Genomic DNA, 16,215 nt, shown 5'->3' on the forward strand with positions numbered 1-16,215 from the left:
CCACCTGGTGCTGGTAGAGGCAGACGTTGCCGAAGCCGCCGGTCCCCAGGCGGTCCCGCATCTCCCAGGGCCCGCAGCAGCCCGCCGGCTGCCCCCGCAAGGCCGCCCCGGCGGGGGCTCGCTCCGCGCCGCCGCCGGACCCGGCGAGGTGAGCACCCCGCTCCATGGCGCCACAGCCACTCGGTGCTACCGGTTCCTCCGCCTTTATTGCCGCGTCAACGATCGCCCGCCCCGCTCGGCCGTCGTTAGTCCCGGAGGGCGAAGTCGAAGGGTTGGAAGTCTCGGCGGAAGGCGCGGGCCTGCGCCGCCTCCTCCTCCGCCGCCCGCCCCGCCGCGCACCGCCGCCAGTCGGCCTGCTGCGGCAGCGCCAGCAGCGCCGGGCTCGCCAGCACCGCCCTGCGGGGAGCGCGCACCGCGTCACCACCTGCCGTCATGCGTGACGTCAGCGGGGAGGGGAGGGGAGGGGAGGGGAGGGGAGGGGAGGGGAGGGGAGGGGAGGGGAGGGGAGGGGAGGGGAGGGGAGGGGAGGGGAGGGGAGGGGACCGACCTGCCGAAGTGGAGCGGGAAGCGGCCGCGGATGCGGTGGAAGAGCTTCTCCCCCGTGTCCAGCTCCACGTAGAAGTAAGGGGTCCCCGGCTGCGCCACCTGCGGGGGGGGGGGGGGGGGGGGGCAAAGAGGATAAGGGAGAGGAGGGGAGGTACCGGGGGTGGGGTGGGGAGAAGCAGGAAGAAGGCAAAGGGGGATGGGAGAGGCAGGGATGTTATGTCATTTCTCTGATATAACAGGAGGATTTTCCTGCTAATTCCTATCCAAGCGAAGCTAAAACTGCCTCCTCCCACACCACAGCACCGGAGGAGGGTTGGCATTGGGTATCTGAAGGAATGAATCCAGCAAGCCCTGTGCACAGCTGGAATCATTTTGGGATCAGCAACACATCCATTGTTCATAGGAACTTCACCCAGACCAGAATACACCTGGCACAAATCAAGCCCTCAATGTTCTGCCTCCAACAGCAATAAGGGACTTAAGAGGGACACCACCACCCAAGATGGGACAGAGGGGAAGTCAATTCAACAGGTGAAATCTCATCTCGTACTTGCGTGATATCTGAGTGTTCTGGGATTTCTACTAATTCAATCTCTTGTTGCTGTGCCTGTGCAATAAAGGACTCTTTAATGTCTTCAGGAGTGCAGTGGTCCAATGGGACAGGAATCACCTGGAAAGGGAGGATGTTTCTGTAAAAAGAAGAATACAAAACCAACCCACTTGCAGAAAGTGATCAATCCATCACTGGAGCTGGTATGCTCCTCAGTACCACTCAGCATCATCAGACAAGATAGGGGAGTACCCATCTGTACAGGCTTAAACTTATGAGATTTTTTTTTTGTGTAGGAGATGAAAAAATGCTGAGAACTAAAAGCTTGAAAAAGTTCTCAGCACAGCCTTCTCCTTTCTGATCTCTGTGGTAGCTTAAGGCCGCTCTGCTACAGTGACAGATCTGCCAAATACAGAAACCACCACAACAAACCACTGAAACACAGGACAAAAAAATCAAATCAAAGGGCTGGTACTGGTAGACAATGACCAGAGTTCTGCGGATATCTTTAGATTTCAGCCTAGAAATGCACGCACCACAATTCACATGCCAGCATGAGCCAACTGGGAGTCAGATCAAGGTCTTATCTGAAAACCTTGTGGGGTTTTTATCAGTTCCACGCAGGGCAAAATGTTCCTTACCCACTCAGCATAATCAATGCTGTGCTGCTCTAACAGACTTAAAGGACTGTGGCAGAACCAGCACAGAATCCCAAAATGGTAGGGGTTGGAAGAGGCCTCTGGAGATGACCTAGTCTAACCCTCCTGCCAAAGCAGGTCCACCCAGAGCAGGTTGCGCAGGAACCAGGCAGGTTTGGAATGTCTCCAGAGACGGAGACTCCACCACCTCCCTGGGCAGCCTCTTCCAGGGCTCTGCCACCCTCACAGGAAAGAAGTTTTTCCTCATGTTGAGATGGAATTTCCTGTGTTCCAGTTTGTGCATTGCCCCTTGTCCTGTCACCACTGAGGTCACTGTCCAGGCACCACTGAGAAGAGCCTGACCCCTTCCTCTTGACACCTATGCTTTAGATATCTAAAATTTATGCAATCCCCTCTCAGTCTTCTCTTCTCCAGACAGACCCAGGTCTTTCAGCCCTTCCTCATAAAGAGACGTGCTCCAGTCCCTGATCATCTTGTAGCCCTTTGCTGGACTCTCTCCAGTAGTTCCTTGTCTGTCTTGAATTGGGGAGCCCAGAACTGAACACAGTGCTCCAGATGTGGCCTCCCCAGGGCAGAGTAGAGGGGGAGGATGACCTCCCTCGACCTGCTGGCCACACTCTTTTTAATACACCTCAGGAGATGATTGGCCTTCTTGTCCACAAGGGCACATGGCTGGCTCATGTTGTCCACCACTTGTCCACCAGGACTCCCAGGTCCGTCTCTGCAGAGCTGGTTTCTAGTAGGTTAACCCCTAACTTGTACCAGTGCATGGAAACCAGTTTTATTTTTGCTCTGGTTCTATCTGTAGGATGACTTCTGTCCATGCTCTAGGAAGGGACGGAATAAGGAGAAAATTTTAAAGATGAAATTTCCATTCATTTCCAGAGAAGTGTGTTCTTCCAGGGTGCCACTAAAACCATACCTGTAACTGCAGATGCTGACTCCTATAGTTTCTTTCAAACAGGACGTATCTCTTTCCCTTGCTTCTGAAAAATTCCTTCAGAGCAGACTTGTACTTGGTCACTTCTTCCAGCACCTCTGAAGACAAGTCAACCACCGACTGATAGTGGCCAATAGGCAAAATCAAGACATGATCAGGCAGTAAGCCACCTTTGGCCAGGGCGAGATAGCACTAGAGTGAAACAATACACACCAGTTACTCACTGCGAGCAACACACACTTACCATGCTGTGGAATTTTACTCTATGACCATATTCTGAGTATCCCCCAGCCTAGTGATTCTGCCTCAGGAACAGGAAAGCCTTCTCCTCTGTGTCACTTACTTTATTAGCAATTTATTAATTACTAGAGGAATGAGAAACAGAGAGGGACTGCTAAAGGACACAAAAAATTCATCTCTTGAATGCCAGAGAATGCCTTGTCTGCAGGAAAGTGGCTGAGTGAACTTCACTACTGTGGCTAGAATTTCTTACTATGACAAGAAAATCCACTTGAAAATTGTGAAGAGCTTTTAAAATAAGCCCATGGACAAACCTGTCTCTCTAGCAGTTTGAAGTGAATTATGCTATACAGGAGCAATAACTTTAAGCAAAGGGAATATACCAATGAATTAATTAATCTCCAAGATGTTCTTTAAGATGTCGACTTTAAAGCTATCTTATCTTCTGTTTAATCTATGTATAATAAAACTGAATCTATAAAATTGAAACCAATCATCCCAGAGAGATCTGGCATAACTCCAGACAGTGAATCCTGTAGCCAAGGCAGGTCCTAGTTTACAATGAGTTCACACCGGAAAAGTTCTGCCAGATGGTAACGTAAGCAAACCATGAGGGCTGGTGCAGCAAAAAGTGTTCTGACACTGTCATCCAGCTCTGCTGCTGGAGCAAAACTGGGCGATGCTTCATTTTTTAAAAGGCTATCTATATAGTTATGTCTTTTGTAGGGGAGATGTGAAGAAACTGAAAACAAAACCAGATCAAATCAAGAGTCAGGTTCAAATCAAGTTTGTTTGGGTTTTTCTAAGATTTAAAAATGGAGATTGATATTTCTATTGCTGTGTCTTAGCACGATTCTGCTGCCATGTAGCAAAAAGTACAGGTACTTACGTGCATGCCAATACTAACAACCAAGTGCTTCTCAACATCTGGGCTGGCCAGGCAGAACCAGCAGGGCCCCATGGGCTGTGCTTTATTGGGAAAGAGAAACAAGCGTTAGCACAAGGCTTATTTGTCAGCACAAGGAATGGAACAAGATCTGGAAGAGCTGTTATTTTCCAGCCGCCCTTCCCAGTTGATAAAGCACTGAAAATGTCAGAAGGACACAGTTCCTGGAAGCAGATCTGGTCAGAGAACTGGTGCCTCTGGGAAATTTCAGCAAGAGAGGAGGTGGTAGCAGTCACGCCCTTCCTGACTGCCATTCTCATCGAGTGCTCTAATTTAATGGAAGAGCACTAATTCCAGGAATTTATTGTTTATAGCTCACTAATAGGAAAACACCAGCAAATTTAAACAAACAAATCAAAATGAGGTAAAATTACTGCATAGGTACAGACAAGGACAGATGCTGCCAAACACACTTGGCAGTTCTGCCCTATTCATCACACTCAAAACACCTGGAATCACATCCAAATTGTGATACCTGAGCTGACCTTTACAGTAAGTTGATGGCACTGATAAGCTCTCCTCAGGGTCACTTGCTATATTCACATCCTCTGCAGGTTGTGTACAGGATTAGAGAAGCAACTTTGCAAATACTATAGACATGAGGTGGCCCTCCCAAGAACCGCAGAAAACCAAATGTCGAATTCTGGGATTAATTTCCGAGCAAAACAGTGTAACAAGGATCTCTTCTCATGGTATCAAACTCCAGAAGGCTTTGGAAGTTGTATGAATATGCACAACGGCACACTATGTCCTACAGAAGTGATGGAGGAAAACAAGACGAGTTCTTGCATCACACACAAAACACGCACATTCTTTCATCAAAACTGACTGCCATTACAGCCAGTTACTCTTCTGCAGTGACACTGTGTTTGTTTTAGCATACAGTGATTTAGCCTGTAGAACTGTTAAGTGCAAGGACTATGCAAAGGGTTTGGAAATCTAATAGATAAAACCCAAACAACTTAGTCTCATATACATATGAGACATATATATATAGTCTCTATATAACTTAGTCTTTGTTATACAAAGGCAACTAGACTTATCTACCAGAAACATTTTGAAAGAATGTCTCCTTACCTGCTGGCAGTGGGAAAAGCTTTCACAGAAACAAAAGGGGAGGCTGACATTTGCATTTTAAGCCCAAATTTCTTTATAACTGAGACCAATATTTCTAAAGATAGAGGCTTGCAGTAACACTGTCAGTGAGAAGTCATGATCCTTGAAGATTTCATTTCAATTTCTTCAAGTCAGACAAACTCTAATGAGATTTACAGCACAGAAATACAGAGGTAACAGAAGAGCTTCCTCCCTTCCCTGTTCATTAATACTTAGCGAAGTCACAGCACAGAACAACTGAAGTGGTGTTTCAAGAACTCATCAGTACCATGATCCTGCAGTCCCTCTGAATGGAAACATGCTGCTTTGTGAAAGTGCCTGTTGTCATGTTCAGAGGGTAAATGGCATCAGCCCCACTGCAACCACTACACAGACCCAACTACCTTTGAAACTATCCTTTTGACTTTTCATTCACCTATTGAGTGTCAGGTTTGTAGGAAACAAGGGACCCTTCATTCCTCTGTATTCCAACAGCATCTAGTATAGCAACAGAGCACGTTGGCAAGCTGACATAGCTCAACAGCTTGAGAAAAATGAAGAGTGAGATATTTCAATGCCTCAAGGGATGAGCTCAGGAAAAAAGCATCCACATACTTACGGGGTTTTTTGGCTTGCTTAGGTTGGGAGTCCCCTGCTGCTTTCTCATCTGAGGGACGTTTCTTTCCCTGATGCTTGTTCAAATCAAAGAAAAACTGACAAGTTGGTTCTTCCTGTTTAGAAGATGAAAACCAAAGCCCATTATAACTGCATCACAAAGAGTCACAGTACGTAAAAGAATGTCCTTTCCTGAAGAGGTTTATAACCACTTTTGACCAACAACGAAAGCATCAATATACTGGAACAGAATGAATTGAGCTCTCCCAGAAACACAGCTGACTTTGCCTGCCTGGATATGCCACCTCAGCCAGGGAAAAAATTATGGGAGAGCTGCCCCAAAATTGCCACATTCTCCTATTTAGCCTTATACTGCAAATTCAGAATTGCTTGATTTTATAGATTATTCAAATCTCATTTTTGCTTGACAGACAGTGCCAAAAGAATGTATTTCTTGGAGATGTTAACCTCTCAACAGACTCCCACAGAGGCTGAAACCACTTGATTAAGTTGTCATGTATGGAAAAATGCCATTAGAAGGCTTTAATGCTGCAGAGGAAAGCACTTGGGAAGAGGACAGCAAAGAGCAGGGCTGCTCACACCAGCTTAGCTTTGCTTCCCACATGGGAGCACAACTGCAGTCCAAAAATCTAACCCATGCTGGAAGAACCAGCACATACAGCAGAAGCATTTTTCCCAGTAAACTCCGCAAGCTTTTGTGCCCGTCTTCAATTGGATATTGAAGCTCAAAGGTACAAGAATTTTTGCTTCCATTAAGTTACTGACTGTTTGGTCTATTTAAAGCCTTACTTCCAGGGGTTAACACAACAGCAAGTCTCAGCTGGGGGCGGGGAGGTTGTCACAGGTGACAGGGTTGGGAGGTACCTGTTACCCTCATGCTCACCCACACTGTCAGCTGGAAGGAGCCAGCTCTTCGTTCTGCTTGCATGCTCCAGGGAGAAAGGCTGGAGAGCAGCACCTGCACTTCCTACCTGACACACTGTTCCTGCAAAGTCCAAGTCAAGTGTAACTTCAGGCTGAGTATTGTTCCACCCGGCCAACGATTTCCCGATTTGGTTTTTCTCCATTACATTAAGATATACAGACATAGCTATCACATTAGCAGAGTATCCCACAATGCTTAGTGGGAAAACCTGCTCTACACAGGGAAACAATCTTGAGTCTCTACACTGATGAACACAATCCACTTGTCTGATGATCAAATTACAAAGTCAGCAATTTCAAATCTTCTGACACCAACAGCTGAGTGTTCAGGCCCCAGGAAGGAACCCTTCTACCCTCAGGTGGCAAGCAATCAATATTTAAAGGAGCATGGAGTTGGTAACTCAGGACACTTGAAAAAAAAACAACACAACAGTACCCAACACCTAGCTCACCAGCATTGAGGGATACAGTGAAAATGCAACATCAAAAAAAGTAGCATCTGAGTAGCCAGCAGTCTAAGGGAGAAAACTGGGGACTAATTTGTAGCCTACAAGCTTAGAAAGAATAAGACCATGCATGCTGAGGTGCCGATAGGGGACAGCCCTGACAAGCAAATAGACCTAACTACAGCATCACCATGCAGACCTGCAGGAGGAATCATAGAATGGTTTGGGTTGAAGGTCATCTAGTCCAACTCCCCTGCAATGAGCAGGGACATCTTCAACTAGATCAGGTTGCTCAGAGCCCCATCAGTCAACCTGACTTTGAATCCTTCCAGGGATGGGGCATCCACCACCTCTCTAGGCAACCTGTGCCAGTGTTTCACCACCCTCAGCATAAAAAATTTCTTCCTTGTATCTAGTCTACATCTCCCCTCTTTTAGTTTAAAGCCACTACCCCTTGTCCTATAGCTACACACCCTACTAAAAAGTTTGTCCCCATCTTTCCTGTAGGCCCCCTTTAAGTACTGGAAGGGGCTCTAAGGTCTCCCAGGAGCCTTCTCTTCTACAGGCTGAATAACCCCAACTCTCTCAGCCTGTCCTCACAGGAGAGGTGCTCCACCCCTCTGATCATCTTTGTGGCCTCCTCTGGACTCTCTCCAACAGGTTCATGTCCTTCTTATGTTGGTGGCCCCAGAGCTGGACGCAGCACTGCAGGGGGTTCTCACTACAGCGGAGTAGAGGGGCAGAATCCCCTCCCTTGATGTGCTGGCCACGCTGCTTTTGATGCAGCCAGGACATGGTTGGCTTAAGAAGGGGAAAATTGTAATAAACTCCCACGCGTTGCATCTATACAATTGGGTTGATGCAAATAGCTTACGCAGAGCCCAGAAATATTGGACAGAAATATTCCAACATTAAAGCCGAACATTGTTCTAAGTTCCGTAAACACAGAGAGTGAAACCAGAGCGCACACATGGGGAGAAGCGGCTACCTCTGGACACAGGGGTGCTTTGGTCTTCTGAGCTTCCTTCCATGATTTTCGGTATGGATTTTCAGTGACATCCTGTGGCTGTTTCACCAGCTCTGCCGGGTCCATCAAGCTCATCGGTGTAATGCTGAAGGCATAGAGATACTAGAACAAAAACAGATGGCCCAAATGCAAGAAACTTTTGCCATGACTGCAACTCTGAAGACATCAGTTGTGAACTAAGCCACCCTGAAATGGTAGCACGCAATTTAGCACTGCAAGAACTCAGCAAATCAGTGTTTTAAACTACGACAGGACATGAAAACCACACTCCCCGTGCCAGTCTCCCACCCAGTACAACCAAGAGTTTATGGAGTGCTTCCTCATTCCCGTTTAAGGAAAGATCTGTTTGAAAAGCAGCAGTGTATCCTACTTGAAAAAGAAACAACCTTGATCCTTGCCTGTTTCCAGGTCTTCTTTCTGTCTAGAACTCCTGGACGTTTTTTTGTTACCAGGCTTGGTTCCTATGCCTTCTTAACCACTAGCAACCTGTCCTTCTATACCAATATTCTGTAACTTTCTCAAGGGGAGAATAGAAGCAGGTTAAAAAAAGCAAAACAAAACAAAACAAAACAGACCCTTCCCATCCCAGAAGTTAATAATTTTTAGTGATGTGTAACAGCTCCTTTGGAATTTCACTTCCTTCTTAAAGCAGGCGATGTGAACAGAAAATACATAAAGCAGAGGGGTAAGAGGAAGGAATGGCAGCTTTCTAACCACTTTCCTCTGCAGCTGTCTTCACAGCTAGATGCCATTTGACCAGGTAGAGAAGAACAATAGTGTCTCAAAACACATCTTGTAGCACTTACCCTTCTAACATAATGTGCAAATGATATCTATTGCTCAAGTGAGACAGATCCCTCCACTTCAGTCAAGTTTTTAAGGGACAGACGCTGTCCTCTGGCTAGCTAATGCTGGGCTTACTGCCCTATTACTTGTACTTGGGAAAAGAAGAAAGATTCAAGAGTGTCAGTACCTTTTTCTTGCTTGTATTGCCAACATCAGCAAGTGCAATAAACCTGCTCACATGCTGTGGGGTCTCCTGTAGCACTGTGTGATTTCTGTAAGGAAGTAAAACAAGACTGTACTGGCATATACAACGTAGAAAAGGACAGTGGGAAAATGACATGTCCTCCATGAAGCTACTCAGACAGCAGGTCAGCCACGTACAGCCTTTGGCCAAGAACAAGGAGAGCTAAGGACAGAGACTTATCTAAAAGCAAACAGCTGCACAGACCAAAATGACATCTCACTGCAGTCCAAATACAGAGAAGAGAGGACAATTCACTAGTGATATAAACACAGCTATACACTTTAAAGTGTTTCCTGTGGAAAGGATAATAATCTTACCCAACATTAACATGACAGCCATAGTTCTACGTGTAAGTTGTTCTGACACCTGCCTTATGTTACTAGTCACATTCTATATACAAAGTTATGACAGAAAACACCACTCTCTTCACCACACAGGAGCTTTTCCATGATACATTTTCAGAGATACACCCCTGAATTAAGCTGAACACTTGTGACTAATGGCAACTAATTTGGCATCAGATTCACAGCAATGTACTGGGACAGGTGGTGTCAGCAATAGCAGTTTTCAAGGCAGCAGGAATTACAGTAATAAGATGCATCTGAGAAACAATCTTGATCCTGTGTCAGAGCTGGATGACTTCATAAAATTATTTTAAAGTTGTCCTCCTGTGTTCTTTAAAAACTGAACTCTAATTAGAAAATAAATGAAAATTCACATGGTCTTACAAACCTGTAAGGAAGTCTTTCATAATAGACCTTCTCCAGGGCAGCAAAGTGGTACCTTGGTTTGAGACTTGCAGCTAGATCAGATACTAACTTGGAGCCACATTTCTTGGTATCTATTCCTCCCTATAAAATAGAAACCAAGTTATATTCAAAAACACCTGTCAGACTGTAGTGAAATGGTATCATACAGAACTGCAGGCTGGAAAAGTAGTGACTGACTATAGTGGGCACCATTCCCTGGAAGTGGGAAAAAAAAGTCAAAAGGGCTTGATCTCTTATTGCCAAGCAGAGCCTACTCATTTATTCCATTCTGTGTACCTGGGGTTTACGTCCACTCATTTCATCAATCCACATTTGTCGTATTTGCCTTCTCTTGATCTTGTGAAGCCAGGGCAGCACAGAGTTTTGAAAACACCAAGAGATGTCCAAATCATTAAGACAAGTTTTGACCACATGCCCAGAGTGCCAAAGCTTTACTGCATGAGTCAAGCAAATATGAAAGCTCTGAAGTTTCCTTAGGAAGCACAATTTTATCCCACTCCCATCCCTGAGAAGTCAGAGCAAAACAAAACACAAAGAGCAGACTTCCAATCATTTCCTTGGGTGAAGGCTCTTCTTGTGCTGCCTCTTCCCCACTAGCCTTAGACTGAGAAGCGAAGTAGGGAAGGAAAAGGGCAGGGGAAGAGAGAAGCTCAGAAATAGCCTACATCTGTCACCTGTACCATGTTATCTTAGGTAAAAGCACAGGGAACAAGACCCTGACCTGGCAGGCATCTGTCACAGCCCTTCATTGTGGCAGCTGACAGGCACTAACCCACCCTCAAGAAAGCAGTTTTCTTCTGTGCTGCCTCCAGAGACTAGCAGAATTGTTCCACAGCAACTGCAACCAACGAAATTCAGAGCAACATTTGCAATCAGATGAAAGCTACTGACTCCGATTTTTTCAGGCAGGGACAGATCAAACACCCTGAAGTTTCACAAATACCCCTCCTGAATGGTCCTTCTCTGAAAAACCAGAATATCCGCTGTGTTTTTTACTTTTAGCTTTCTCAAGCACTCAGAGATGACCTAATAGCCAAAATTGCCAAAACCAAGCAGAAAAGTAATCCTTTGTTAAATCCATCTGGAAACCCATTTCACCAGAAAACAACACTTACCGCACTGTTGGCAAAAGTTCCCACATGTCTGGGCCAGGGGGACGTCAGCAATATATCAACACCTTTGAAGTTTGGGGTTGATAACAAACATGCTTTTAATTCCATCACATCCTTTGCACTAAAACTGTAGGCAGGAGCTGGCTCATCCTGGGATTCAGTGCCACTCAAATATGCAATCTGCAGTCCAGAAGAACTGCTGTAAAGACCTCGACGGCCTACATTAACAGAGGCACACATTTGAGATGTAGGCATTGCAAGTAATCTCTTAGTCACATCATAGACAGAGGATCAAATTCAGCAGTCCTGCCTTATTCTACTGAAACTATCCTTAGAGAAAGCTCATTTTCTGTGCCCATGAACTCCGGTAAAGACATGTTTTAATGCAGTGACTCAAACGCTGTTGAGTCTGCTCAGACAACTCCCAGCCTTCTCTCCTCACTGCTATCTTGGTCCCCCAAAGTCAATCCACATCAAAAGCTCAGTACAAAGGCAGAGTGACAAAAAGCCAACTGCAAGTGCCTTTACTTGTTATGTTTTTGTCAGGTGGCATTCTAGAAAGACAGTTTTCCCTTTTAGCTTTGCTACAGCTTCGTTACCTTTAGAGATGACAGTTCTTACCTCTCCTACACCAGTACAGTCTCAGAGCATAGCAAAATCATACTTCAATTAGGAAACCTTCTCCATACAAAGACAGGCATGCTATGGGAGTTAAGATATTCTCAAAGAACAGGCTCTTTCAACCACTATTCCTTTCGGTTAGCAAGTTCAGTGTTAGACAACAATAAAAAAAAACAGGGTTCTCTTTCACATTTTCCACAGCAGATTGTATCAGCCTCTCAACATACAGTTCAACTCCAGTCTGAACTCCAGAAAAAGAAACACCACCTTCAAATTTCCAGAAAAAGGAATGGCTTTGAAGTGGGAAGATCAGAAAACATTCATGAAAGCACCACCAGGAAAATGTACATCCCTTATCACAAACCATCTGCAGCCTTACCTAAATAAGTGATGTTCTCAGCTAATTCACAGCCACTGACGTCTGGAAAATAGCTGATCGTCTCTTGGTCATTAGCACCAAGCACGTAGGTTGGAATTGGAGCTGAGGAAGAGAACCACATGCACTCGGTCTGCTTTAATTCAAGTACATTAGCACAAGTTCAGCCCACATTTCCTAGGAATTGCAGCATTCCTACAGATCCCAAAAACCTGCTGCTGTTCTCCCTTCTTAAATAGGAAACTATTGTTGTTTTGTATTCAGTGAACAGGGAGTGACTGGGAATTTCTGTGAGGGAAGCACCAGGAGCGGCAGAAGGGCTACACACTGACAGGCGTGCTGAGATCCCATGGCTTGCTGACCGAACTGCTGTGAACTGTTGTAAACTGCTTGATGTAAACATCTACGTAAAGCTTCTCAGACTACCTGGGCTGAGAAAACAAGGATTGCTCCACATGGCAGGCTGCGGGCTGAAACTTTAAGGAGGTAATAGTAGGAACAGAAGTGGAACTGTAACACATCCAGGCAAGGAGAAAGAAGACCCTGACACCAATTAGCAGCGCCCTATGTCTCTACTAGTACTGTAAATAGTGCCAGCTGGATGACCCAGGCACAGGACTTGACACCCAAATCATGGGCAGGTGGCTTGTACACATGCATCTTTGTGCTCTTGAGTCCAAGAATATGACAGAAATGAGTTCTGTTTTAAAACAAACCCATCCTGCCCTCCTGTGTGGAGGTTTCCCACTACAGCTTAACTGCTTTAACATTACACCGCTTAACTGCAACTTCTGAATTCAAAAACACACTGCGATGAGACAGTGAAGTGGGTTGCAAAGTAGTGCAATATCCAGCATCCAGAGTGACAATGCCTTCCTTACCTTTCTTGGCCCCTGTGCGATACTTTGCCCATTCTGCCTCTGAAGTAGCGCCAAAAAAATTCCCAACGCACAAAAGCATCTAAAAAGAAGCGAGAGTTGCCATTTGACCAAAGATACAACACGCGCCACTTTTTCATAATATGCCATATTGTCCCAACACTGTGACATGCATCATTTCATCAGGATTTTGTTTGGTATGGTGAAGAGGTTCCTCTGTGTTTATCACAGAGTGGTTTGGGTTGGAAGGCACCTTAAAGATCATCTCGTTCCACAACCCTGCGATGGGCAGGGACACCTCCCACTAGACCAGGTTGCTCAAAGCCCCATCCGACTTGACCTTCATAGGATCACGGAATGGTCAGGATTGGAAGGGACCTTCAGATATCATCTAGTCCAACCCCCAGGGCTGCCAAGGCAGGGTCACCTAGAACAGGTTGGACAGGAATGCATCCAGGTAGGTTTTGAGTATCTCCAGGGAAGGAGACTCCACAATCTCTCTGAGCAGCCTGTTCCAGGTCTCTGGCATTCTCACAGTAAAGAAGTTTTTCATCATGCTGAGATGGAATTTCCCGTGTCCCAGTTTGTGCCTGTTGCCCCTTGATCTGTCACCAGGCACCACTGAAAAGAGTCTGGCCCCATCTTCTTGACACCCGCCCCATAGATATTGATAAGCATTGATGAGGTCCCCTCTCAGCCTTCTCTTTTCCAGGCTAAACAGACCCAGGTCTGTCAGACTTTCCTCAGCACAGAGGTGCTCCAGTCCCTGATCATCTTCATAGCTCTTATCCGCACCTAGTATTAAACGTGTAACAGCAACATTAATAGGTCTAAATGCGACAAGGCAACAGTCACTCTCCCACACTCTCTGTCCACGGGTTACAGCTCCTCTCAACACTTTGGTGCTGGGCAAGGAGGGCTGAGGGGGCTGCAAAGCCCCCCTCTGCCAGTCCCTTTGTATCCCAAGCAGAACAAGGTGGGAGCACAGCCCTGGAGGGGGGGCAACACCTATCCCAGCACCCCTCAGCGCGAAATCCACCCAGGAGCTTCTCCCAATTCACACATGGAGCCAAGATATTTGTTTTATTCCAGTTCTGTGCCATTAAGTGTTCTAGGCGATAATTTACAAAGTGAGTGGACCTGTTAGGAAATACCCAGGGTCTTTTATACAAAAAGGTAATAAGGGAAAATTGCATCAAAACAGCTGATTGGTCACCATATATTGTCATTATATAACAAAAACTCATTTGTGCATGTCCCAACTCCTGTCTGGCTCATTATACTAAGGTGGCTTTACACTTACGTGTAAAATGTCCTCCTGGAGATGTAATTTTTAGTATTAAAATTATCTAAGGTAACTAGAGGCTATACCTTCATTCTACCAGCTACCACCTGGTTACTGTTCAAGCTTCTATTCCATTGTAGCTCCACTTGGGACAATGGCTAACTTCAAGACTGGATTATTTACATTTATGGCGTGGTGGTGTGCTCTCCCCCTTCCCCAGCTCCTGCTCAGGCCATAACTGTCAGTGGGAATTTATGATGGCCTGCACCTGGACTTTGGGGGATGGCTGTCTGGAGTGGGGACCTAGATATTTTGTTGCTATGCAAATATGACTATAGGTCAATTATCTTACTCTATAAATAGTGGACAGCCCAAGAACCCTTGAAGCTCTCCTGCACTGCAACGGGCTGCATGCCAGGATCTCCCCTTGAGGAAGGATGCCTCTCAAGGTTACGCCTCAAGGTTGAGAGATTCCTTGCTGCAACAGATTCTTGGTAAGTGACTAATAGCATGCTAAATTTGAAATCTTAGCTAAGTGATATAAAGGATTGATTGCGCATATATAATCCTTTAGACATAAACTGCTGCCCAAGCATGGGACCAGGACTGGTCACCCAGACTCCTCTCTGAGAAGGAGTTTAGAAACCAAGGGGGTCCCTTCTGAACCTCCTGACTCAACGGGAGGGTCTCCCCGACAGCGTGTCTGACCCTGTCCTCTCTGCAGTAAATAATAGAGTGTACCTTGACATCGAATCTCGTAAATCGCTGTCGCATTCACTATCAAACTTTGTTACAACACTGTTTTATATTAATAAATATTTCATTGCTTCTCTCTTATGAGTGAAGTTAATTGCTCCACCTGCGACATAGGGGCTTTCTGTGTCAAGGGCTTCCTATTCCCTATTGCTATGGCTTCAGAGCAGGCTGTCACATCACAGCCGCTCAGTTTTGTGGACTTTTTAACTCTTTTGACATCACCATCACCCCGTGCAGGCTCCTTGCCCCCAGCCACCCCCAGGGGAACCCCACTCGTGTCATCCAGTCCCCAAGTCTTACATCAAAGTGGCCGCTCTTGGCCTGGACTGCCCGAACTCGGCTGAAGAGAGCTTCCAGGCGTCCCTCCACGTCGCCACAGGCCAGCCTACGGGACAGGGCGTTGTCAGGAGCCGCCAGACCACAGCCCCGCCGCCCGCCAGCCTCCTCCCCTCCACGCTTCTTTTCCTTCTCCTCTTCCCCGCCCCTTTCTCCTCCCCCCCGTGCTGCTGCTGCTGCTGCTGCTGCTGCTGCTGCTTCTTCTTCTTCTTCTTCTTCTTCTTCTCCTCCCCCTCCCCCTCCTCCCCCTCCCCCCTCCCCCCCTCCTCCCCCTCCCCCCCTCCCCCCCCCTCCCCCTCCCCCCCTCCCCCCCCCTCCCCCCCCTCTTCCCCCTCCCCCCCCTCCTCCCTCCCCCCCCCTCCCCCCCCCCTCCTCCTCCCCTCATCCTTCTCCCCCTCCCCATCCTTTTTCCTCCTTTCCTCTCCTTCTTCCCCCTTCTCCTCCCTTCCTCTTCTTCCTTCTTCTCCTCGCTTCCTCCCCCCCCCTCCTTCCCTCTTCTCTTCCTCCTCCTCTTTCCCTCCTCTTCTTCCCCCTCTCCGCCTCCTCCTCTCCCCCGTAGCCCCGTCCCACTCACACACGCAGAGGCGCAACGGCCATCATGGACCTGTTCAACCCGGAGAGAAAACACCGCCACGCCCGGAACCTGCCGCCGCTTCCGGGTGCGCCGCCACAAACGCTCCGCCCGGCGCCGCTTCCGGGTGCGCGCAACAGGGGAGCGTGGAGGGATAGACAAGTTGCCCATGAGCCAGCAATGAGCCCTTGCCGTCAAGAAGGCCAATGGTCTCCTGGGGTGCATTAAAAAGAGTGTGGCCAGCAGGTCGAGGGAGGTCATCCTCCCCCTCTACTCTGCCCTGGGGAGGCCCCATCTGGAGTACTGTGTCCAGTTCTGGGCTCCCCGGTTCAGACAAGGAACTACTGGAGAGAGTCCAGCAAAGGGCTACGAAGATGATCAAGGGACTGGAGCACCTCTCTTAAGGAAAAGGCTGAGAGACCTGGGTCTGCTTAGCCTGGAGAAGACTAAGAGGGGATCTCATAAATGTTT

At 47.2% G+C, this 16,215-nt stretch overlaps 2 protein-coding genes and 1 non-coding gene across 4 annotated transcripts in view; all 3 read right to left on the minus strand.

Annotated features, from left to right (window-relative positions):
* The window catches only part of CHUK (component of inhibitor of nuclear factor kappa B kinase complex), a 33,688-nt gene extending 33,322 nt beyond the window's left edge, over positions 1-366 (minus strand). The window contains exon 1 of the mRNA XM_074155205.1: positions 5-366. Within this exon, the coding sequence (XP_074011306.1) occupies positions 5-166 (162 nt within the window). The 5' untranslated portion in view covers positions 167-366. The remainder of the gene's footprint in view (positions 1-4) is intronic.
* CWF19L1 (CWF19 like cell cycle control factor 1) lies at positions 189-15,801 on the minus strand. Of its 2 annotated transcripts, XM_074155206.1 has the most exons (14): positions 15,748-15,801; positions 15,138-15,222; positions 12,800-12,878; positions 11,922-12,023; positions 10,925-11,139; positions 9,772-9,890; positions 8,983-9,067; positions 7,971-8,111; positions 5,596-5,707; positions 3,825-3,904; positions 2,678-2,887; positions 1,097-1,216; positions 548-645; positions 189-396 (listed from the first exon to the last, which is right to left on the minus strand). In XM_074155206.1, exons 1-14 carry the CDS (start codon positions 15,771-15,773, stop codon positions 246-248), a joined length of 1,623 nt encoding a protein of 540 aa, XP_074011307.1. In that variant the 5' UTR covers positions 15,774-15,801; the 3' UTR covers positions 189-245. The 2 variants fall into 2 exon arrangements, with proteins under 2 accessions (XP_074011307.1, XP_074011308.1); XM_074155207.1 differs by lacking the exon at positions 1,097-1,216 and having other exon boundaries at positions 246-396; positions 15,748-15,787.
* LOC141469708 (small nucleolar RNA SNORA12) lies at positions 1,385-1,525 on the minus strand. The gene has a single exon (XR_012463475.1). It is a non-coding gene; the product is annotated as a small nucleolar RNA SNORA12 (small nucleolar RNA).
* Positions 15,802-16,215: the final 414 nt, after the last annotated feature.

The sequence above is a fragment of the Numenius arquata genome, chromosome 10, assembly GCF_964106895.1.
Source record: "Numenius arquata chromosome 10, bNumArq3.hap1.1, whole genome shotgun sequence".
Classification (NCBI taxonomy): Eukaryota; Metazoa; Chordata; class Aves; order Charadriiformes; family Scolopacidae; genus Numenius; species Numenius arquata.